The sequence below is a fragment of the Melanaphis sacchari genome, unplaced genomic scaffold (assembly GCF_002803265.2).
Source record: "Melanaphis sacchari strain LSU unplaced genomic scaffold, SCAv2.0 Contig1_pilon_pilon, whole genome shotgun sequence".
Lineage (NCBI taxonomy): Eukaryota > Metazoa > Arthropoda > Insecta > Hemiptera > Aphididae > Melanaphis > Melanaphis sacchari.
The window spans coordinates 4,325,207-4,344,283 of record NW_020270976.1 but is presented as its reverse complement, the minus strand read 5'-3'; the positions used below and the strand labels follow the sequence as shown (position 1 = coordinate 4,344,283).

General features: G+C 26.0%; 1 protein-coding gene across 2 annotated transcripts; it reads right to left on the bottom strand.

Annotated features, from left to right (window-relative positions):
• Positions 1–12,256: 12,256 nt before the first annotated feature.
• Positions 12,257–18,863, bottom strand: LOC112593145. 2 transcript variants are annotated; one of them, XM_025337463.1, is made up of 3 exons: positions 18,519–18,863; positions 14,411–14,527; positions 12,257–13,950 (listed from the first exon to the last, which is right to left on the bottom strand). In XM_025337463.1, exons 1-3 carry the CDS (start codon positions 18,540–18,542, stop codon positions 12,661–12,663), a joined length of 1,431 nt encoding a protein of 476 aa, XP_025193248.1. In that variant the 5' UTR covers positions 18,543–18,863; the 3' UTR covers positions 12,257–12,660. The 2 variants fall into 2 exon arrangements, with proteins under 2 accessions (XP_025193248.1, XP_025193249.1); XM_025337464.1 differs by having other exon boundaries at positions 12,257–13,947.
• Between the last annotated feature and the right edge of the window lie 214 nt (positions 18,864–19,077).

Genomic DNA, 19,077 nt, shown 5'->3' with positions numbered 1-19,077 from the left:
ATCCGATTGCCTGTCAGTTGCAGCAGGGCTGTCATTTCAATATTAGGTATTCGTTCAGCTGGTTTTTTATAAAACCACTTCATGAGGCGTTAAAACTTGTTCAAACAGCGTTTGGAATTGTTTAGGAAAATTATCATTACTTCAAACGATGGGTTTTCTTGCTTAGACTTCGGCAAAACACGTAATTTATTGTTGTGTAAAGTAGTTAAAAACGTGCGCCGTTACAAAGTTTCACTCGAAACACATTCTAATGAAACTTTTTACTGTAAGATATTCAACGCCAGCTTTAAAGAATCAAAAAGTATAATTTATAAACTATACAATGTTTATATTTAAAATAGATGGTAATCATTTTACCTTGCTACCTTTCCTTTTTTTTTTCTTTGAGTTTTTATGATTTTTGAAATAAAAGTGGTCTAAAGTTACTAAGAATAACTTTGCAAAACAACTGATTATAGAGTTTTTGAGTTCTATCATGTTATTTTTAAACAGAAATGATACTTTAAAATCGAAAAAAAAATGTCTTGATTTATCTCTATACAATGATTTTAAAAAATTATCCAATAAACATAAGCTATATAATATATTATTATAATTTAGTATGTACCATGTGTTGTATAGTGAACTACGCGTATCATATTATACCTATTTATATTTCTATAACCAGTGATGGTCTCAAAAATTCATTTAAATAATATAACTATGACTTTCCGAGAGTAACATTATTGACGATGATTCATATTATTCGCAACCAGCTTTGTAAAACATCAATGGTCACACTTTCAAAAAAAAAAAAAAATAGAAGTAACAGTGTCACCGAAATAATTTTTTGGAACTCAATGGAAGATTTATAAGTTTATTTGAATTGAACCGCCTGAATGAACCGATCTCAATTATTATTATTTTCTCATGTGAATTCGCTTGTCCACAAAAACGAATTTATTAATAAAATATAAGAAACTTTTGAGAAATAATGCAAATCGAGTAAAATAAATGGGCGTTTTACATCATTACGTAATTTCTCAATATGACAATATAATATATTTCAATATTAATATTAATTCACTACATTTGTTTTAAAATCCGATTTTTCAAACATATCAGTTGATATAGAATTATTTACTAATTTGATGTAGAAATTTAACAATAATAATTAAAAAGGTAAAATGTATAATTATTGTAACTATATACCTGATATAGGTATACATATCGATAATATTGTTTTATGCTATGTAATTCGAGCGTGTACCTTTATTTAAACATTGAAATCTGAAACCATATTATATTGTTCTACATAAATAACCAATAACGAATTAATTAGAATATTATGCGTTTCTCGAATTTAAATTAGATACTTTCTACACCATGCATGTTATACAATATATATTTCAATATGTTAAAAACCATATTTAATTTACCTTAAATGCATTATTATCAATGCATTATACAACTATTATATAACAATAAATAATTTTTTTAATTTATAAACATGGAAATTATAAATATTTGTAATACAGTGATAATATTTTAATAATATAATACAAGTTATAACTTATAACTATGTTTTATTTGTAATAGTTTATGCATGATATCTTACAATAATAAGAAACTAAAAATTATATTTAATTTTATTATATATATATAATGATATAATATATATGATATTATACATTATATAAAGTATTGTTTAATGTTTATCCAAAAAAAAAAAAAAAAAAGAAATAATTATATTTTTGTTTAAAACATACAATATCAGATAAAATGTAAAATAAAAACTCATTTTTAATACATTGTTAATAATAAATTATTATTATTATTATTATTATACATATATTTATTATTAAAATTATTTTATTTGCATAAAAAATATTTAACATAAACATTTTATTTAAAAGTTAACTATTTAATAGTTCTATATTTTCAATAACTTAAAGTTCAATTTATAAATTATGTTTGAATCCCAAACATTTTAAGTTAATTAATTATGTAACCTATGTTATATTTTATTATTATATAAATATTACATAAGTACTTAATACTTACTACTATCTAATAGATATTAAAATAAAAACCTATCACACAATAGTTATAAATTTATTATTATATATAAATTCTGCAGCCACGTTATCTATTGCTTATTTATCACGATAAAACATTTTCTTGTGTTTATAATTTACTTTTTTTTAAGTGTAAAATCATAGTCTTTGTAGGTAATTAAAAACATAAAATATAATTAGATATTGACAAAAAAAAAAATTATGATTAATGAAATAAGAACATTAAATTACCTTTTAAAACTGAAAAACTATGTTAAGAATAATATAAATCACAAAATACAATTGTAAATATTTATTTATAATACTATTTAAAGGAAATATTTATTGTACAATTGTACCAAATTGTTGGTTTATGTATTTACGAATATTGATGTTTGGTTATTATTTTAAACCAATGCTCATTCACCGTGAAATAGATCAATAAAATACATCAAACCTTAGTTTGAGTTTTTCAAATAACAGTTATAGATATAGTATACCATAGAATAATATATTTATTCTATCGTATGCAAGATTGTTGAAATTGAATGGAACATTTTTCTATTTAATAATTAAAAGTCCGGTTGTTTTAAATACATCTATAATATCACTTTGAAAAAAAAAATAATGCATAATCTACTCATAATACAAAATAATACATTACATATAAAGGGTGATTATTTGATTGTGAACCACTCATTATTTCAAATTTTCAAAATTAACGTTTTTGAAAATATATATTTGCATAATTTTAAGTAAAAACAAAACAAAAATGTTCTAAAAAAATAACATTTTAGTTATTTAAAATTTTGTACTACAAAAAATACTTTTAATTTTATACTCTGAAGTAAAATATTATTTAATGTATTTACATCAAATTTCGGACGAATAGTTTATGAACTATAGGTGCTTAAAGTTAAAGAATGACCATTTTATTCCAGTGATTAACATTTCAAACACTTACCTATAACTCATAAAATACTTTTTTCCGACAATTCATTTTTAGAAATCGAATACGAATAAAATTCTGCTTTGGGTAATGAAATTAAAATGTACGTTATCATACAAACAAGTAAAAACTTAAAAAATTATTAGGTTATAAAAATTGAATTTTTTTAGAAAATATTTATTTTTGTTTTTTTTTTTTATTATTCATAATAATAACGTAAATACTATATTTTAACAATGAGTGGTTTATTATGGAAAAATCACTTGGTAGTCAGATATTCGCAAACTTCGATATCTATCTTCCGCGGACGATCATAAAATAATAATCATTCCTAAGGTTAGGTATATCGTTTTCGCAAGTATATTTCAGTTCTTCTGCGGGCAATTGTTAGCAATCTCACAATACATACTTTACGTGTAGTCATTACAGCTGCGTAGGTGTAACATACGAGTAGAGTGGTCAGCAGTGGCACCGTTAGCAGTCACAATGATAATATTGAATAAAGTGCCGACAACAAATTTAGTGCATCAATTCGGTAAACATTGCTGTCACATAACACTATCGAAATGACACTGCAATAATCGATAGCAGATGTGATATTATAATACTATGGTATCGTGTCGAAGCCGATAACACGCGTGTAGTATTCGTCACAGATGGCTGTATTTGCATTTGCACTAAGCTATTAATACGTATATATTTACCTTAATAATCCAATAATTACACTCGTCGCACATTAAGCATGTGATTTATTATTGCTTCAACTCCGGTGGCATGTTTAGGGGAAGAAAGGCTTGACCCTCTCCACCCCCTTAAAAATGTATATCCAATATGACTAAGATAACATTTTATTTTTATTTTTTGCGCGTTGATATGAAAAAAAAAAATAATATTTATATATAATATTATACAATATACATGCATGTTTTTTATCATGGTATTTTGTTATATTATTATGTCGTAAGGCATAGACCATATTTAATCTAATATCTAAAGTTAATATGATACATAGTTTCATACATTATAGATAATAAAGAAATAAAAAAAGGGTGTAATGGTGCCTGTAAAATTATATTTCACAGGCGTCGGCATGGTAGCGTTAGATTTGTGCTATATTTTACCGAATCATAGTAAAAACAATAAAAATAAGATCTCTTGAAAAATATTTAATGCATTCTGTGTATCATGGTTATAGATGATAGATTTATAAAACCTTGTTGTATTTATAGAGCAATAACATATGAAATATTAGGAACTTTTACCATCCAAAATTTAAAAAAATATCAGAAAACATAAAATAAATTGTTATTGATGGAAAGCTATTATATTTTAAAATTATCTTTGTTAGGGAGGGGGTTGTAAATCATATTTTTATTTTATAATCTGTAAAAAAATTTCTTTGTTTATTTGTAAGCAGCTAATATAACATATATATTAATACTTATTTTATACATTGCATAAAATAAATATTATATTTTAACTAACAAATTTAAACTTTATTTAAATATATTTTTTGACATTTAAATTATTTGTTTATAATAATATATGGTCATATTTAAATATATTTAAAATATCTTTTTCAATATTGAGAATAGATAAATTTAAGAAACAGTTTTACAATCTTGCAAAACTTCTACTCGTTTTTAGCTAGTTTTGTCCATTGAAGAAAAAAAAATCTTGTCGAAAATATAATAATATAATATTATAATATTATTGTATATTATATAATAATATAATATATATTATTATTATATTACATTATAATATACTCGTACTTTGAGTGCCATGAAAATATTTGTAGAGCTTTATCCATCCAAGTTTTGAAGTTGAATTTATATGGAAGGGGAGAAAATATCCTACAGTACTGTCTTAGAAAAATTATCCGAACTCTATAAAAAAAGCTTAAATACACCGCTGGCTTAAACAATTATGCGGTAAGTAATTTATGCAAATATATAAAATATATATATATATATGTGTGTATGTTATCGTTGCGTTATAACATAAACTAAGTACAAGAATCATTATATAGTAATATTATATTGCGTATATTATTGACTGGTTGTCGGGTAGTTAACATTACAATTTTATTTATATTGTTAAGTGATGTATATGTAAGAGTAATTAGAAATTATTGCCAATAAAATTTAATATCAGTTCATATTTGCAAACGTATTCACTAAAATATGATGTATGGTTATGCATTTATATACATACCCTCACCGTTTAACGATAACTTCGTCTTTCTTGCTATATTGTGCTTGTAAATCTCATAGTAGGTGCGCATAATTAGCATTGAATATATTGCTATGTATTTAACTATAGGTACAGATAAAATTTAGTAACTTAATAATAATTTAATGAATAACGTTATTCAACAAGTACCCATCCACGCAAGTACATGATATTACAGGTATACTAATAAATAATTTTACGGCCACCGTCCGTCGTTTGTAAATAAAATTATTACATCTTCATAAAATATGAAATCCAAACGTCATGTTGAAAATATTTCAATGTTTACAAAAATACGTACCTATGTCTATTATAATTTTTATTTTCCGATATTTTTTCATAAAAATACAATAGGTTTGTATTTTTGTTGTAATACCTGTTTGCCGTTAGCTATAAATTGATTGTTTTTCATGAGGTTTGAAAATCTGATGTTCATACAACATATATGTACAAAAAATAAAAATAAATTGAACGTGTAATTAGGTGATCATACTGCTTTGTCAAGCGCAAAAGTTATATAAACTGGAAAAAAAAAAATGACCATCTATGGTACCTATTTAATAGGAATATTGATTTTAAAGTATTTATTATAAAAGACACGAGCGTTAGGATTTATTATTATAAATTTAAATGATTTATTATTTTTTGAGTAATTAGCTATTCACGTAATTGGTATGTGTAATAGGCAAAAGTATTTCATATATTCTAATAAATAATTTGTCTTATTATTTATAAAAAAAAAGATAAAACAGTTACAATTTTTTTTTTTTTTTATGAAGTTCAGTTACTAAATTTTCAATTACTTAATTTCAGTTACAGAACTGTATTAGCTAAAAAAAAACTTTCTGTTTACATGTTTTTATAGTAAGTTGAATTATAGCATTGAACTAAATGTTTATAATAAATTGCAATAACGTATAAATAATATAATAAATGCAATGTATTTGGCAAAAATTATTTCAACCTACTGTATGGTACTAATAATAAAATTTATAGTAATATGAGTATACCATAAAATATAATTGGTAATACAAGACGACAAACAGTCTTTATTCAGAATTGTACTTCGTATGAAATGATTTATCATTAAAAAAACTATAACATTTATATTTTAACGATTTAGTCAATGACAATAGGTACACTCGATATATGCTGTACAGAAGAGCGATCAGCTAGTTTTCCCTTTTTTTTTGTTTTATGTACAGTATTTTTTTTTTTTATCTAATTGATTTTTATAATAATAAAAAAAAATTGTATATTTTCAATAATTTTTTTATACTTCTCAGGTTGCGACATATTTGAATCTCAAATGTCAGTGAGTTAATTGTTATATTTAAATTAACAAGTAAAATGTATTCCGATAATAGTTTCAAATCAATGGCACAACCATTTTTTTTTCAAGGAGAAGGGGACCATACTTGTTAGAACATAGACATTTAGATTAAAGGAAAAAATATGGTACCTATAATCTTTGATCCAATTAAAGTAAGTTAAACACGAAGTTGAGAAAACGTTAAAACAGACTGTTTCTTCATTAACGGAGAGGGGGGGGACGAGGTATTTATATTTGTTATTTTAAAAATAAATGCCAAACAAAAAAGTGTGCTTATTTAAAATTTAACTCTTGATATCATAATTATTGTATTCTATGTTTACACAAATAAATATAAATAGTTCAAAATCCATAATTATCATAATTCATTATATTCATAGTTAATCATTTTCATAATAATTCATAATTTTTGTAATTATTAATTCATTATGATATTCATAGTCAGTATTTATAATTCTGTATTGTGTTCAAAATAATAAAAAAATATAATTATATATATATATATTGTTACACTAAGTGTTAGTCAATATAACGGAACTAGTTCCGTTATGTGTCTTATAGATATCCATTTCATGAAATGTTGTTCATACAGCGGAATTACGCGATGTGGATATAAACTTTGTCCATTTCGCGAAACGCACAATTACACGACATGTGACATGGATGCGACATATACATACAGCAAATTTTTTATGAAAATATAAATCAATGTTTAATTATGTATTAGAATCAATGCAAGATAAAATCCATGTGCTTATATTAATATTCTTGTAATGACAAACAAAAGTAAAATAATTCATAATATAAAAAAACAAAACGACGGTTCGAATTAACATACGTATTTATAATTTCTTCAGATGTTATACTAACGTCATAATTAATATTTAAAGCAGCTAGTCCATTGAGTCTTGAATCTAATGTTGAGTTTCATGAAATATGTTTTACTCTTTTTAGAGTGGAAAATGACTTCTCAGCTTCAATCGATTTAACAAGAAGTGTAATTAATAAAATGTAATAATTTAAAAATATTTAGAAATAAAACAGGATAATTAATTATTTCAATTATACTTTTTATTTTATATTATTATCATCCAAATAGCGATTTCATAAAATCACTTCTGACTTTGCTGAATTAAAATTGTCAACATCAGCAGAATCAAATTCTTCAATTTTTTTTTCATTTAATGTTGAACTATTGATTGAAAATTGAAAACCAGCTATAATATTTTCGTGATTAATAAAGCGGTCGTTCAGTTTCTGGATAAATGAATCGAGAAAAAGAGTAAATAGAGTAATTTTAAAATATTCTTCGACATTTTGCATCAATATTTGCTCGGTTTTTTTAATACTTGATCAATCTGGGAATTTCTACTATAAGTTTAAAATTATTTATTCTCATACTAAAGTGCATAAATCATTTGTTAAATTCAGTGGTAAAATTTTTTTCTTTTGAAAAGTAATCGATTTTTCTCTAAACTAATATATTTGACAACTTCTATTTAATCAATATTTTATTTTGTAAGTATTTGCAAGGTAAATGACTATATTGAAAATGTAGTTAAGAATAGTTAGAGATACATTTTATTCTGATGTATGTACTAGAATCAATTAATTAACTTAACTAATAACGAGCACATGCACATAAAGCAAACTGTTCAACACCTGATATTTCAGCTGTTTCGTCAGCTATTATTGAAAAAAATGAACTACTATTTATTTTTTTTGCAAATATTTAATATCTTCTATTTAAGACCTTCCAATTAATTTATTGGGCATTTTGACTAAAATGTTCTCTAGTCAGATTATTACTAGATGATGTAGTTGCTTTTATAACAAATATCAACAATGACTAAAAATGTCCTTCATTTATTAATAGTTCATTATTTAATAGTCCAGAACCTCGATGACCCCTTAAAATTATACCTTCACGGCCACAATGAACTATCGATTCAACTACAAGAATATTATACTTTTTATTGTTTTTTTTTTTTTCTTAAACCGAATATTATTTATTTTTTTGTAAAACTATGCGAAATTAATTAAAAATGAATAACACTATTTTAACGGTATATGTTTTTTTTATGATAAAAAAATGTTTCTACAGCGTGTTCCTATTTTTTAAAAGTTTTCATGCAAAGCTTGAATGATTACTTTTCTATATCTGCATTAAGAGAAAAACACACAATATTTACAATAAATGCTGTCTTCTATACTACAATATGTAAGCCAATTCCAGTTTTTTAGCCGGATAAATTTGAATTTTAATGATTTTTTTGCCATAGCATGTAAAAGGAAATGCTTTGTCTTACCGGCTGTTCAAGGATAATTAAGACATTGTATTTTTCAACATCATTAAATTTTATACCAACAAATGTTTGACAATATCAAAAATACTATAAACATGTGTAACTACAACTGCCAGTATATTTGAAGTATTTAGAGATGACATTTCTCCAAGTTTAAATTATTTGAAGTGTTTATGTTCGCTAGTCTCCGATGATTTTTGGAAGTAATCATTTATACATCACTTACTTATGACGTTTTTATTGAGGAAAGCATTAGAATTAATTTACTTATTAAAATGTAATTAAAAAAAAAAAAAAAAATTGATACATTTAATTGTTTATAATAATACAGGTATAATTGTATTGTATAAATAAATATAATAAATATAATATTTTATGGTATCAATGATAATATCTCGAACTTTTCATGCATGACGGCGTAGAGAATCTATATAGTTTCATTAATATTTTCAATGATGCTCAGGCCGTTCCGAAACGTTTTTCATACTATTTGCATTATCAGTTATGATACATTTTATTGAGAAATTAAATATTTACTCGGGCAATAGTCAAATTACAGAAGCATATTAACAAATAAATTAATAATTGTAATAATTTAGTAATCCTGAAATTCCGTACATTATAAACACATAATGTTTGAAAACTTATTGATTATGTTTTTTATTATATTATATATATTTTTTTTTATAGTAAATAAATGTACTAAACTATAAAGTATAAAATATACGTTTTAATATCTTTTTATAAAAAAGTACTATAACAATAATTGATAACTCATTACGATTCGTCGTTTATAGAGTCAATAGACATTTTTCGGTCAAGGCTAACGGTACCAAGACCTGAGCATTTATTTATTAATAATTCAGTTTTTTTTTTTTTACGAAACTACAAAACATCTCAGAGTATAAACTATGATATTTTTTACCTCATTAGTAGCATTTATTTCTATAGTTTATCTTAATTAATATAATTATTTAACGCAACGTTGCTGATGTGATATACTGTTATGAAATATTTACTTATTTTATAAGTTTAAAGCTCAGAATGCAACAAAAGACATTTTTTATTCTGAACCATACATATTCTACTCATTATTTATTATTATTTTGTTTTTTTGTCTTAATATTATGTATAATAATTATTATAATAAATTTCTCTTACGTATTTATAATAAATATTTTACAGTATTTTAGTCAAGTTGAGTAAGATGGGTAACTTGAGACATGACTAGGATATACTCAGAAAAAAAAACAGGAATGCAATTAGTATTACACCTATTCTCGTAATTATATTTTGAACTTTCATGTTGTCATCAATGCGTGTTTGTATTATATTTATAAATAAATTATATTAAATTATATTTATCGCTACAATGAGCATTATATTATTATAATTTACTAACCACGATTTCCACTGCGAAAAAAAATACTTATACATTTATAATATCTTTATTGTTTGCACGACTCACTGAACGGAAAATTTCAGTTGTACATCATTGAATACGAATCATCCGCAAGTATCGAAATTCCAAGATGCACTTATATAAAGTTCACGGTGAATTGCACCATAGCCAGAGATATATAAATGTGTAATAATATATAACAACCATTTTTTTTTGCGATACTGAATTTTTCTAGCAACGTGAATGACTGAATATTTAAAAAAAAATTATAACCGCAGAGAAAATTTTGGGTAACATTTTTACTCATAAAATTATCCATATATTTGGGATTCAAATCGGTCGTTGATGTGCGTAGATGTAGATTGTACTGTTAGTGAATATTTGACTACTATTTTATATGCGCTCATTTTTACTTTAGAAATTTGAACAATCTGCTAAATGTTTGCATTTAAAGACTTGCACTGGTAGTCATTATTTGAAACACACTAAAATCGTTCAAAAAGTGTGATAAAAAAAACTTAAGAGTTTTGTTATTTATCTTCAATTTGTATGATATGCTATCGTATACGTCGGTATCTAATGTAAGTTATGATTCATATTATATAATATAATTTAATTAAAATACGGAGTCCTTATTTTATTTTCCAATTAAAGTTTGTTCATTATTATGTAAACCACACAGACCCACATTTAGTACAAATAATATCTGTAAATAAAATCCAAGAACTATACAAAAGCACATCGGGGAAACAAAATAAACAGCATTTTAAGTGCAGTAGACATCCAGACAAATTACGATAATTTCCTTTTTTCCAAGTTAGAGTATTACTAGTACGCTCCGTTCGTGAATACATCTGACAAATACGAGTATATTTTGCAGTAAAAAGAAGTTGACGTGTAAATACCCGTATTTTTGTTTTATAAACTTCAACAAAGCAATTTCATTACTTACAAGATTAATAAGGTAAGAGTTTATAATAAATTCATTGTCATTGGCACTTAAATAATAATTTTAAAACTACCACTAAAGTATTAATATATATTTATGTATGCTATCAATGATTCACAACAGACAATCTAAAAAAAAAAAGTTAAAAATAGAGTTCATAATATGTTCAAATATCGTTTTAAGATTTTAATTTCAAAACGAGTAACTCTTTCAATTAATTGGTATTTGTTGATAAAAATTAAGATTATTTTATTGTATTTTTTTCTCGTTTATACAGTTTATATAAAGTTGTATTAATTCAATTAATAAATTTTAAATTTTAAAATTATTTAGATATTATTTTATTTATTTTACAATAGACACTACCGATTTATTTACTCTATATAATATCCACAGTCTCAAGTATACTTATTTTATAAGTAAATAATTGTGAATATTCAATTTTATAACATATTAGAACAATTACGACATTGTTTTTAAATAATATTATGTTAGATATAAATTATAATTTAAAAAAGGAAAATTAATATTTAAAAAAAAGAAAGTATTTTGTTAATCTGTTTTCAAGTTTCAAGTATCTGATCATTTTATATATAAATATAATTTTTGAAATAATTTTATAATTTATGAAAATAACGAACTAAATATATATTATATATTTTATATTTTAGTAGGAATAATAACTAACACAATAGTATGATACATAATATACATACGATAACACCTTAACAAACCTACATAATAGTATCGTTAATAATCTAATTACCAAGTTAAAAATGCACCCAATAATTATTTTGTTATATCTATAGTAATGGTAATATGTATTTGTTGTGATTGTTATCGAATTGATTTTAAAACTATGTACAAATGAACAATATGTCTAATTAAAAGAAAAAATGCTTAAAAATACGTAAACATTGCCATAGATATGTGGCAGTAAACAAAAATTAAAATGTTTTTAACACGAGGTATTTGCAAAAAATTATAACACAATAAATATTTCATAGAGGTGAATTTATGAATAAAAAAAAAAAAAACGCTTTAAATATTTGATAATTTAAAGCATGTAATAAAATTTATTATTATCTAAATATGATAACTGTGGTTTATCATAATTTGTAACTAATCACCAACTAGTATCGTAAGACATAATACGTCAGTACAAAAATAATACAGTCTGTTACGAATATGAAATGTGTAATCGAATCGATTTGACGAAAACGATACAGTATTGTATTCGACTATACCTCTATGCATCTATAACAAAATGCTATATAGGCAGTTATATCCTATACGTACTTACAGAGTTCCCGACACGGAAATATTAGTGTAGTAAACTAAAACAATCTAACAGCAATAAAAATAACAACAAATCGCCACTATGATACGAATACTTCTAGAACTAGTTGTCCAGCGCTGACGGAATTCGACTCCAAATCAGTCACTCCCCTTAATGGTAGTGTTCCTGCAGGTTGTTACTGCCGCGGTACCAGCTGGGAAAGTAAGACGATGCAAGCGTGTACCGGTGCAAGTTTACTGGCGACGGCTGTGTCAAGTGTCTCTTTTGGTATTTGCTGGGGATTTGAACGTTTTCCGGGATTTCGAACGGATAGGGCTCCTCGAAAAGGAATTCCCGCAATGGTTGCTTTTGTACCGTCACCGGAGTTTCGTCAGCAGAGTCGGCCGCGTGATCGTCCCGATAGTCCCCGTCGTCCCGCTCCCGTGAACGGTCGTCGTCGTCGTCATCGTACTGTACCGGTGCGCTCCCGTCGTCACGGGACCTTTCGGAGAGCCCGTTCACCTGTGCCAGTCGAGGAGGCTCCAACTCCGAGCCCGGCACCTGTTGCTGTCGTTCCCCGGACATGGTTTTGTGGTGCTGGCGTTCCGTCGACGCTGCGGGCGCGACGTCCGGACGACGGTGCACCACCGGGTCGTGTTCGGACGAAAGTTGCTGGATGCCGGCTAGATAAGCGGACGTGTCGGCCGTCGCCGGTGACGAATACTTGTTGGAAAAATGTTCGGCGCCCTGGTCTTCAGCCAAATACCCGAACGGGCTGGCGCCGCCCAAATGGTTCGGCTGATAACGTTCGGAACTGACACCCCCTGCGCCCAGCTGATTCGCGTGATAATGTTCGGGGCTACCAACGCCGCTGCCCAGTGAATTGGCGTGATGATTTCCGGGTGCTCCAAACCTGGGCAACTGATCGAAATGATTGTTGGACCTGCCACCGGCGTAGTGTTCGGCCGACTGTTCCCCGGCCGAGGGCAGCCGCTGTTTCTTGTAACCGCCGACCGATTTAGGACGTCCGTCAAACTGTTGTGGCCTTTTGTACTGGCCCGGTTGGCCGCCTTGCTTTTCCGCCCGCGGTTTCTTGTAGAACTTTTGCAACGGTTGCTTCTGTCGGCTGTTCGCCCCGCCACTTCTACCTCCGATATGTGTTGAGTATTTCCCGGACGCGTCATCTAAATTGTGGTCGAAGTCGCCTCCCCCGTATCCACCGCCATCCCCACCTCCGCCGTCGCTACCCTCTCCGTGTCCTTCGTACATGTACTTGACATGAGCGTTGAATCCGTTGTGCTTGTCGGCCGTGTACTCAACTATTCTCATGTGTCCGTCCGGTTGAAGAAACGAGTACGAACCTTGCACCTTGTCCCCGTCTCGGTTTTCCCAATGGCTCTTGACATCCTTGGTCTTGGGATCGTGCACCCAGTACCCATACTTGTACAACGGCTTCGTCTGCTAACAGATCGAAAATCCTAGTTTAAAACTAATTTACAAGGTTATGGGTCATGAACGACACTAGCTATAGGATAAAATTATGCAACAACATTAGTAGACAGAAATGTCTGAACTGAAAATGTTGAATTTATGCTTAAAAATGAAAACTACATCGTTGCAGCAGATGCAAAAAAGAAAAAGTGTTAACAAGAAATTTTTATAAGACATAATTTTGAATCTAAAATAATGTGGACACGTATATTGCGTAACCTAAAGTTGATTTGTGTTTTGGTTGGTTAATTTAACATTGCATTTTTTTCCTTTCCAAATTCATGTTTTAAGCTTATTTTATTTTCATATTATATGTATTCAGTATTAAATCGATTATCCACACCTAGAGTTTTTATGACAAACAATAATGCTGTTACTACAACTACCGCTACTATTAATAATATATTCAGTTCAGTTTTGATATACTTACGTGATAATCTTCATGACTTTCTTCGTTATGACCACGGCCGTCTCCAATCTGCTCACCGTAATATTGACACCAAACAAGTCTATGTGCCCATGTCGCAAAAACTAATATTCTGAATGCCTAAAATCAGATTTTTTGTATAATTATTGTAATTGCGGACTAAAGTTGGCATAATACACCTTATGTACATCAGAATATTTTTGTCGTTTCTTTTTTTTTTACTTTAGTTTTAATCATTAATCGTTTTTAAAATATGACGCGAAAACTAATAATTATATATACACATATCTTAATTTTAGTATTTTGAAAACAAGTGTGTAATGTGATAGGTATGCATTATTGTTATGCCAACTGTTTATCTGTATCTATTTTTTTTAAATTTTTAAAAATAACACGATAGTTCATGAATAAAAAATTAATATAATATATAGTTGTAATGAGCTAAAATTTAATGCATTGACACATCAATTAAATAAAAAAAAAAAATTAAATAAATAAATTAAAATTAAAATTAAATAATGAAAAAAAAAAATAATGAAAATTATTTATTATTATTAATAATAATAATAATATAAATATTTATAAATATTATTATTATTAATAATAATAATATAATTTTTTTTTATTAGCAAAAAAATAAATACATTTTTTTATTCTCAAGAATTTATTCCAAATGATTAACTTGTAGCTGATGTAACTCTGGATGACTGGTCTATCACAAGTGTATAATGTTATAACAACATTTTATTTGATTTTTGGCTGATTTACTGAGCTTTTATAAAAATCTTATAGTGTCAATAAATATTTCTTACGAAACACGGCTATATAAACATTTTTATATAATTGAATATGCAAGAGGAAAAGAATTTCAATAATTTTGACTATCGAATACACGTTAAAATAATGCATACAAATTATATTAATGAGTACACGTAGTAAAATATTTTGTATTGAAATATTTTCATTTATTGATCAATAGATCCATAATACGTGACATTATTATTTAAATAAATATTGAATGTAAAACTCGAAATTTTCAACCCAATTATGTATCATATTTTTTTCTTAAACACATTTAATAAATTTGGTTGCTATAAAAATATCCTTATACGCTATTATTTTAGTCGATAAAATGTGGATTGAAATATATCATAATGAAGTAAATTAAATTTATATTATTTGTAATCGACTATTTAACACTTTACTTTAATATTTAATGTTAATACATGAATGAGAAAACTAAATTTAGTCAGTATTTAATAAAACAGTTTTTTTTTTTTATGAAACACAGACAATACTTGTGTTTGCGACTTATTCAGATCTATATCATATTATAATTTATTTCACAAACAGTGATGAGTAAAATTTTTTTGTCTACAGCCAATTTCTAAAATAAACTAATTCTAAGCTTATAAAAATTAAAAATAATTTTCAAACATTGGTAATGATTATATTTTATTACGGCTATTGCTGTTTATCAAAATATTCGTGTCTTTTACTACTCATTATTTATAATAAATTGATATACATACATTGCACAATATCATTTGTAAGTTATAAATTGTAAACGATTTATTGATTTTTTTTCCCTGTATACATATATCATGGTTATGGTAAATATTGAAAGTTACAGGTAAGTCTAATACTAATATAATTTCAAACTTTAATAGAATTAATAGCCTTTATATTATTGTCCGATTATTAGAATTTATAAGTAAGTAACAAAAAAGAATATAGGTAATGTATAAAATGATAGTATTTCTTCAAATACTTTATTGTGGGTAAAACAACATTATAGATAGTTTTATTTTATTGGACAAAAAAAAAAAAATGTTCATTTTATCACCCAAGAAAGTGAATATTTATTAATTTTAATAGCTATAGACATTAGATATACATTTATGGAAATTTTAGAGTATGGATATTATGCTGTGCATTATTTCTAAGTAAATAACTCGTTCGAGTATTATGTTATTTGGGTTGAGGTTAATTATTCAAATGTTACGTCACTCAACAGTGAACAACACTCAAGAAATAGCTGTAAATAAATTTTCAATTTTATTTTAATGTTGACTTTCTGATGAAGGAATCCAAATGTTATGATACGTTATCTCACATTATGTTAATTTAAGTTTATTTTAAATAAACAAATAATAAACAGTTGTTAAATAATTTATAAATTTTTGAATAAATACACTTTGATATAGTAAATAATTTAATTGTTTAACTTTGATTTAGTCATCAAATATTTTATGAGAAAAAAAGTTTTTTTTTTGTTTAAACTGTAAAAATGTTTACCATTATAAAATCGAACTAAAAAGATGGAAGTATAATTTTGCATTTTCTATAATTTATAAAATACCAACTTAAACTTAAATTTTTAATTTTAATAGATTTGGTTTATTTTATAATACATTTGTATTCATAATAAGTCCTTATCTAATGAAATATTGTTTAAAACTTTACATCCCTAGTACTATCAGTCTAGAAGTTTGTACAAAACTAACTACAATCTACAATAACTAACAATGTTTTTACTTTACGTATTTTATTTATGATTTCAAAACTTCTTCACAAATAAAATTAAATCTAGTAAAATTATTAAATTTGAACGGACTGAAAGTATCAGAAGTTCTGAAAACAAATTAAGTCACTCTAACAAAACATAATTGAGAGTTTTAGATATTATTTTTAGATATTTTTCAATAACAATATTATTCATTGCTTCAATCATTGTATAGTTAACATAATCTACGTAAAAGGAGAAAATAGAATTGAGAGAAACATAATACAAAAGTGTAATTTTTACTTGCATCGCTATATGACATTATATTATGTGATGAGAAAAAATATAAATTTAGATTACATTTTCAAACGATTTAATATGATTATACTATATGTATACATTTTTTTAAGACAGAACTTAAAGTAGATTGTTAATCTTAACGAATTATGTTCTGAAACTACTTATCTGTAAATCATACAAAACTTTATTTTTTAATTTTAATAATAGTATCTTTAATTGTCTATTAAATTCGTAAAAAATTAAAAATGTATGAAAAAATATTCTATTTACGATGTGTTGTACTCTAGGTGCTAGATAGTAAATATCAATATTTTTTCAAAATTCAAATTTACCTACATCAATAAACTTAACATCAACATGTCAACACATAACATCTGCTGTATTTTAATCTATAATCATTCAGGCTTTAGAATAGGTAGGGCCCATATAAGTTATTATACTAAGCTAAAATATCCCATTTTATAAGATATTTAAAAAGCACATTTTGTTTGGAAAAATTACATTTATATTAAAAATTCTAGAAAATTGTATTAACATAATTTTGTTGGAAGGTTTAATTCTAAATGAATCTCATTAAAGATATCGAGAATTGTTTTCAGGGATAAATTTCTATATTGCAAAAAATAAATATTTGATTTTGATAATACAATATACTGATAAAATAATATTATTGTGTATATTTATATATATATTTAAATAAATATTTTATAAATAAATCACTCTGAAATATTTGCACAGTACCTATAATGTAATACGATATTACTTTGTAATAATACACTAAAACAACAGAAGTTGTAAAATATCTCCAATTTCATTCACGTCATTTGTTACGTATCGAAACAATGTATATTAAACATAAAACTACTACTTACCTATATTTTATATAAACTAAAATATTTATTTTTTTTTAATGCAAATTTTCGATTTTTTTAGCCATAGATGCTTGAATTTATAATGAAAAACGTGATACATATTACCAACAGTTAACTGTTATTTGATGTTAAAAGCATACATTTTAAAAAAGTGATATATTTTTTCATGAGCTCATCCTCTAATTGAGGCATAAAAATATGTAATATTATATTGTTATGTATCACATATTAGCTACCTACGCTTCACAAATCGTTCGTAAATATATTTCAAGCACTAACTGTGAAATTATTTTCATGGAAAAACATCCGATATCCAACATAACAAGCTATCTGCAGTCGATATTCAAAAGAGATTATATTATATTATTGTTATGTAGGTACATAATATCAGGTATAATATTATATTATATGTTATGCATGTGTAGGAACTTACCCGATTTGGTAGTGCGGAGTTCATGTTTTGCGAGTAGATCGATTAATGTTTTTTTCTCAAAATTATTCTATAGTTTAATATTATAATGTATCTTTAAATGTTCAGTCTACGATGACAACGATTAGAATAGCAAACGGTCCACTGCTCGAAATTTTCTAGACGTTGACTGAACAGCCCGGAGAGACTGACTATAATATTAAGAACATCAACCACTACGATATTATACTACTACTAGTAAAAATAATAAGTTTAATAATAATAATAATAATAATAACGATAATGATAATGATAATATACGTAGAGCTCTGTACTTTATCTAATAAACAACTACGATTTCCCGGTGTGATGGTGGCGTGGTCTATGACGGACGCAGGCTCGAGACCATTAATTATGTATCGCCTTAGTTTCCCTCCATTTTTCACTGTTAATACCGTTTTTCTCTGCCACCAGACCCAAACCATGACATAATAACCGAAAGAATAATAAAAAAAAAAAATTAGCAGTAGGATTTATAGGAAGGGAGTTACACGCGTGCGTGTGTATGTGATATTGTATTATT